Source organism: Notothenia coriiceps, unplaced genomic scaffold (assembly GCF_000735185.1).
Source record: "Notothenia coriiceps isolate Sejong01 unplaced genomic scaffold, NC01 NC01_scaffold00015223, whole genome shotgun sequence".
NCBI classification, from domain to species: Eukaryota; Metazoa; Chordata; class Actinopteri; order Perciformes; family Nototheniidae; genus Notothenia; species Notothenia coriiceps.
The window spans coordinates 1-7,552 of record NW_011347924.1 but is presented as its reverse complement, the minus strand read 5'-3'; the positions used below and the strand labels follow the sequence as shown (position 1 = coordinate 7,552).

At 39.4% G+C, this 7,552-nt stretch overlaps 1 protein-coding gene across 1 annotated transcript in view; it reads left to right on the top strand.

Annotated features, from left to right (window-relative positions):
* LOC104948829 (liprin-alpha-1-like) overlaps positions 1-7,546 on the top strand; it is a gene marked incomplete at both ends in the record, with an annotated part of 10,060 nt that extends 2,514 nt beyond the window's left edge. The window contains 5 exons of the mRNA XM_010775052.1: positions 955-1,105; positions 2,720-2,725; positions 3,939-4,162; positions 4,661-4,892; positions 7,536-7,546. Of these exons, the coding sequence (XP_010773354.1) occupies positions 955-1,105; positions 2,720-2,725; positions 3,939-4,162; positions 4,661-4,892; positions 7,536-7,546 (624 nt within the window). The remainder of the gene's footprint in view (positions 1-954; positions 1,106-2,719; positions 2,726-3,938; positions 4,163-4,660; positions 4,893-7,535) is intronic.
* Positions 7,547-7,552: the final 6 nt, after the last annotated feature.

Here is a 7,552-nt window from a genome sequence, read left to right as displayed (position 1 = left end):
TCATGCCAGCCTATACAACACATGAGGGGCAGAGTTTTACTCTGTGTCTGTTGCAACTTGACGGTTTAAAAGGGGAGTGATTAGTCAAATATGCATAAATAAAAAGAAAGAACGCTACAAGCTAACATAAGTTAAGAATACACAAGAAAATAAATATATACACTGCAAAAAACAAACAAAAAAAGGAGTAAAAGTAGCCCCCGACTTGTTTTATTTTTTTTTAAATTAGCCCTCACCCTAAAAAAGGTTGGTGACCCCTGATCTACACTGTAGCTATGTACACCTGGTTTAACCTGTAACCTCTCAGTCTTTCTCACTTTCCACTTTTTGTATGTTTTTTTTCAGACCACTCCCATCTAGTGTAGCCTTTAGCATTGCTTACAGTTACAAGGAAGTTTTCTTAAAATAGTTCTCTATCTGTAATTTGTGTTTTACTTTTATGAATGCACCACGACATCAAGTCAAATTCCTCGTACACGGCAACCTACCTGGTGATAAACCCGTTTCTGATTCTGAAGTGTTGCAGCAGCCTCTTAGCAAAGAACAATGATTAGATCTAAACCCGTAACCCCTCAGTCTTTCTGGCACTTCAGGTTTATTTATTTGTTGTAATATATTAGTTATTGACATTTGGTAGCAAACAATTACCCAGTGTTCTTTTCAACACATAGTAATCGTACATCTTAAGTTCGCCGGTCCGAAATGCCTTTTTCTTTTTTTACACCAAGATAAAAATGGTAAAAAGTACGAACATTAGGGAGTGATCAGGACTTCACCGTCAAATCATACGTTTGTAAAAATTACAATTTACGAAATCAGTCCACTTTGTCCATCGTGATACAAATAGTTCCAGTTTGTGATTGACAGGTGATGTTATCCTCTCCATCATGTTCTAAATGTCCATTTGTAATATCGACGTTTCAGGTTTTTTTAATGTGTTTTTTCTTCTCCCAGACGCTCTCAGATGGGCAGCACTCCAGACTTCAGGTACCCGGTGTCGGCCTCCTCGATGATGGACAGTAACTCGGATCATTACGGCAGCGCTCTGGTGCTGCGGCGGCCGCAGAAGGGACGCATGGCAGCGATGAGGGACGAGCCGTCAAAGGTCAGCTAAACATCAACTGCTGCTGGATGTTTGTCAATTAAAACATTACTTAGGAACGATACGATCCGATAACACTTAAATGGTCAGATCGAGTCTGAAATTTGACTTGCATCACAGCAGCTCCATGGAACATAAGATAGGATTCAAGCTAAATGGATCTCAAGCTTTATATATTTCCTCTATTGATGTTTAAGGGATACACCATGCCATGGGCAGAATGAGCTTATGTGTCTTTATCATTTAGGCCAGGGGGGTCAAACTCAATTTCATCGCGGGCCACATTAGCATTATGGTTGCACTCAAAGGGCCGGATGTCACTTTAAGACTGTTTATATAATATATATTAAATAATGTATTATTTTACATGATTGGCACTGCATTGGATTATTATCAGTTCTGGTAATAACTAATAACGTCTGAAAGCAGAAGTCAAATCATTGAAAGCAAATATTCAACAATTACACCAATTGGTTTGTGTACTGTATTGTTTGCTCTTGTGGGCCACATAAAATGAGGACGCGGGCCTTGAGTTTGACACCCCTGATTTAGGCTTACACTTAGACGATTGATGGAGCATCTTGTAAAAAGAGAAAGTAGGAGAAACAGAAATCACACGACCAAAGGTTGGTACTTTAAAAAAAATAAGAGACAATGTAATTATTTTTTATTCACATGCAGTTTAAAAGGACAAGAAAAGTAATAAGGCAGAATAAAGACATGAGAAACCCTGATACACTGTTTGAAGCTGACGAGCTGAAGTGAACAGGTTTGTTGTAGGATTCAAGCCAAGCTTTAAATCAGAATCAGAATACCTGTGTTCGTCCCACAGAGCGGACATTTGCATTTGTTACAGCAAGAAAAGAGCCAAAGACATGCAGTAAAAAAATATTAAAGATACAAAAATAAAAATGACTCATATATTTCCTTGATGTTTAAGGGATACGACATGCAGTGGACAGAATGAACATATTCCTCCATATAATTAATGCTAACACGTAGACGATCGATGTAGCATCTTGTAAAAAGAGAAACAGAAATCATGGTTGGTAATTATTCTAGATGATTTGCATTTCCTATTCAAACAAATAAATAAAAAACTTACATCATTTTTGATTCACATGCAGTTTAAAAGTAGAAGAAAGATCACAAGGCAAGGTTACGATTTGTGAAAGGAGACCCCAGATAAACAATGTGAAGCTTGAGAAAAGGGGCTGACGAGCTCAAGAGACTGTTTGAAATATATCTACAAGCTAAAAATCATCTAACCGAATACCTTAAGAATAATCCAACCCTGACTATGAAACGGTCCCAACATATTTATTTCATCAGTCAAAACATTGATTTGAAAGATATAATATATAAAGTATGTTAAACACAGATACATGACGAAGGGGGAATAACGATCCACATGCAGATTAAATGGATTTGTGTCGACTAAATGTTTTTATGTTTTGGAATTGAAGATTATTAGAGTTGTTTACGTGTTGTCGTCTCAATGTGTTGTTTGCATCGTGCCGCCCCGCCCCCCCCCCTCTACCTGTTTAATGTTTGAGCTCTTTTTGATGATTTTCTTCTTCTCCATTTCTCTCTGTTTGCTTCCTCTCTGGACTTCAGCGACATGTAAGTGAATGAGGAGGAGGAGTAAACCGTGATTTTGTCTGTGATGCATTCATGAAAAACACTCCACTCTAAACCTCTCATTCAAGATTCAAACATTCAAAGGTTTTGTGTCGTATGCTCAAAGCTACAGTGTAGACATGGCAATAAAAATCTTCTGACCTGAGCTCCCCCAACAATGCAACATATATAATAAAGTACAAATAAATAAATAGTTGTTATTCCTTAACAATTAATCAATTATTCAGATAATTGTCTGTATTTTGGTCTGTCGATCCCAGTTTCTCAAATTCTCTCAAAATGTGGATTTCTCAGACTAAAATCCAAAGATATTCACTGATATGATATAAAACCCAGTGAACAGCACATTTTTTTGATTTTAAAGACTTAAAGGTGACCTATCATGCAAAATGCACTTTTGTACGTCTTTTATACATGAATATGTGTCAGGAGGAGACAGCCACGGACATTGCCGTTCAAGCTGGATACGCTGTAGTACATATGCCAGGCCTGTAGATGGTGCTGTTCTCACAGAATCAGCCCATGCAACGACAGTGTTAAATTGAGCGAAATGAGGAATGGCTAAAATGCATGATCTGTTTGGTATTTTGAAAAATAAAAAGTATAAATATGCCTAATATAGGTATGGTCCTACACTATATTATTCAAATATAGCATGATAGGTCCACTTTAAAATATCAGTTTCCTTAACAGTTAATCAATTATCAAGATATTTGTCTGTATTTTTTTGCCTACCATCGATCCCAGTTCTCTCGAAATGTGGATTTCTAAAACAGAAATCTATGAAATTCTTCTGACCTGAGCTCGTGCAACATAAAATACAAAAATAAAAAGTAGTGCAAAGCTTCTATATACATGTAAATAGAATATGATATGTACGAGAACAGAATATGACATTAAATAATGTAAATTAAGACAAAGTTAAACATCTCCCTCCTGATTCAAGATTCAAGGCTTTTGTTGTCATTTGTGGTTATGACAATGAAGTGACGCATGTGTTACTCATCTATAGTCTATATACAGTCATTGAAATATAGAAACAGATGTTCTTTCAAAAGTTCAGGTGTTTACAGTCTTATGGCCGGTGGGATGAAACTGTCCCGCCTGCTTTCACTGTCTTTTAAACCTTTTTCTGCCTTCAATATCATTTCATCTCCGTGTGTCTCCCTCCGTCTCCTCCGTGTCGTTGCCCCAGGTGCAGACGTTGAACGAGCAGGAGTGGGAGCGCATGCAGCAAGCTAACGTTTTGGCTAACGTGGCGCAGGCGTTCGAAAGCGACATGGACGCGTCGGACCTGGAGGAGGACAGAGAGACGATGTTCAGCTCCGTGGACATGCTGTCCCCCGGGGGCCAGGCCGACGCTCAGACCCTCGCCCTCATGCTGCAGGAACAGCTGGACGCCATCAACAACGAGATCAGGTACAGGCACAGGGGGAAGTTACTAAGTACATTAACTCAAGTACTTTAGACTTCTGTTTTACTAAATCTAGAGTCACTAGTTACTTTTGACATGCAAACGACCTGTGAGCTGTGACCTGTGAGCAACACACGACAGTTCATTAGCTACACATCCACAAAGTACTATTTCTTATGTGCAATGGTTTGAAGTCAGGTCTTTTTATTTGATCATCTAAAGTGGATTGTTGCACCTTGCTGCAATGCTCTGAATATGTTTTTCATTCGATTAGATAACTCAGAACTATACATCTAGATTTACGTATCTCAAAGTATTATTCATTCTTTTGTAACAGCAGTTTAATAACAAAATCAAATGTTAATAAACACTAAATATACAGTCTAAGGATATTTCTAAAGAGTATCTATAGAATACTCAATGTACAGAATAATACAGAATCTGGATTGAATAGTTAGAATAATATAGAATAATATAATAACTTCTCCATCTGATCCCCGCAGGATGATCCAGGAGGAGAAAGAGAACACGGCGATCCGGGCGGAGGAGATTGAGTGTCGTGTCGGCAGCGGGGAGAGTCTCGGAGGTCGTTTCCGCTCCATGAGCTCCATCCCCCCCTCTCTGTGTGCCGGGTCCTCGCTGGGCGGCTCCCCCCCGGACTCCGGTAGCTCCACCCCCCGCAGAGTCTCCCGCAGCCCCAACAGAGAGCTGGACCGCATGGGGGTCATGACCTTGGTAAAACTCTCCTCACTCTCACGTGTTTTTAATCTACCAGCATCGAACAACTGCACCTAATACGATACGATACGATACGATACGATAACACTTCAATGGTCAGATCAAGTCGAAAATTCAGCTCCATGTAAATAATAACACATTAAGTCCCGTTTTTAAGATCGCTTGTTCAGTTCTGCTTCTGAAACACTGGTGATTACATGAGGCTGAATTGCAGGGTTCGTACACAATTTGCAAAATGCGTGATTTTATTCGTTATGTTGTCGAGGTTAGGAACGGCCTTGTGTTTGTTTTTGTTTTTTTTAATATATATATATAAATGCTTTTATTTAATCGTTACGTAAAAACGATCTTGAATTGTAATATAATCCTTTATAAATGCGTTTTAATCGTTAATGTTTTGAAGGTTAGGCATATTCTTTAATATATGCCTTGAAAAATGCCTGTTTTTAGACATTTTAGTTTTTGGATCATTAAAAAAAAAAATGTATAATATTTTCTAAACATTATTTACATTTATTGCATTTGAAGTTTTACATGGATCTAGTTAAGAATTAAATAATCACGATTAAAACAAAGTCAAAGTTAAAATGAACGTCCGGAAAAATAAACGGTGACACTACACCCAGATTGCTGTAGGTATTAATGAATTCTGTAAACTTCACTTAATATTGTCTTGCAGTTATAGAAACAATTTAGATGTGTACAAAATATGTGAGTGCCATCTTTAGCTTATTTCGAAATGCTTTAAAAAAACTTTATTTACACCAAAAGTTGTACGAACCCTGGAAATATAATCTATTTTGACGCTGTTTGCCTTCCATATGACCTTTCTGTATTGATGCTGTCTCCTCCCCTCAGCGTGATCAGTGTACTAACACCGTGTGTGTGTGTGAGTGTGTAACCGTGTGTGAGATTGTGTAACCATGTGTATGTGATGCCCCTCGCTGTAGCAGTATTGCTCTGATCCGTACATCATCCAGCAGACAGTCACTTACCTGCCCTGTGCTGCAGCTGGCCCTCAGGCTCATAGCTATGCACCGTACTTCCAGGTACCTGCAGAACTTTCCTCCTCCTCCTCTTCCTCCCTAGGTGGGTGCAGTCTGCCTCTTCCTCTCCGTGCTTTTCCGTCTGATATCTCCAAAGACATACAGGACTCTTCCCCCCCCCCGCTGTGTGCTCAACACATCACTCTGCTCCGAGAATAACCCCACAGAAATAACTTGTTTGTGAAACTAGGGACACAATGTACTTGAAGCAGGTTGTATTGGGTAATTCAATGAATACATATTTGCTTTAAAGACGTTCCCTTATCAGAAGTACAATGGTTTATATTGTATCTTTCAAGATCACTAATGAAATCACAAAACAATAAGGAAATACATTCGTTCTTCATTAAGTTACTTTGTTCACATACACCTGAGTAGTGGTTGTTTAAAATAGGAGCAGGTTCCTCTGGGATAGACTTCAGAATGGAGAAAGATATTTTGTTATTTTGCAGTGTGTTATATTGTATTACCTTTTAAAGTCAACTCCTCTGCGGCATCCAGACATTTTTAAACACCGTTTCAAAACATATAAATTCATTTGAGTGGAAATGTAAAAGCAGAACAGCCTTTTTCAAAGTCCTTGTTAGATTTATGGCTCGTAAATCTTTACTAATTGTCAGCATTTTCCATTCCGAGTCTTATTTGTTGAATGTATGGATACAAAATGAAATCCTTGTGCATTCCCATGACTGCGGTTATTTTCCAATCCAGCTGTTTTGAAAATACTGCAGTGAAAAGCTGGCTCACTGTTCTGCTGACACAAAGTGTACTGAACCACAGCTGTGAAACATTACAGACATGAGAGGGACATTGATAAACTACTGAATCTATCTTTAAGGCATTGGTGAAACTAGTCAAACATTCCTAACAAAAAAGGAGCATTTAAATAAGGTAATTAAATACATGTCTCCTCCCTCTCTCAATTTCCTCTTCCCGTTTCCTTTTATAGCTCCTAATCTCTTCCTCGCTGCTCTCGATGAGTCAGAGGAAATGAGCGATTAGGTATTTTCCTCCTGGGGGCAAGAGAACCCAGCGTAGAGATGTGGCACGCTGACGGTTTATTTGCTCGGCTAATGCCCGGCCTGTGAGGAATGCAGCAGGGGAAAGGAACACACTTTTTTGGGTGCACAGTGGAAAATATGAGTCAAACTGCTTCGTAGAATTAGGTGTTACGCTGCCCTGGGCTCTGAGGGTGAAGCCCCATAAAGCGAAAGCAATCAGATAGCATCTCAGCCAACCTGCTCTCCGCCCTGTCACCTGTGATTGGTGTAAATTAGAAGCTAGCTGCTCGGCTAGTTGCTTTTCAACTCGATTTCCTCGAGGCTATAATTCCTCCGATTTCTTACTAGTCTGCACCCATCCTGACTTCGGTTGTTTTGCAGTGTCTCTGGTGCTCCTACAGACTTCATTTCCCCAAGATCTTCACTGCTCAGTGTGTGCGTGTGCGTGTGTGTTCCCCAGTAACTGATATCTTGTTGTGATTTCTGCTCTGTGTGTGTGTGTGTGTGCATGGCTTGGTTTCTGTTCGCTGCTCTGATTCGTGCGTCTCACTAACGGCTCTTCTTCTTCTCTCCTTTTTTTTGCCGCGCTTCAGCCTAGTGACCTGCGCAA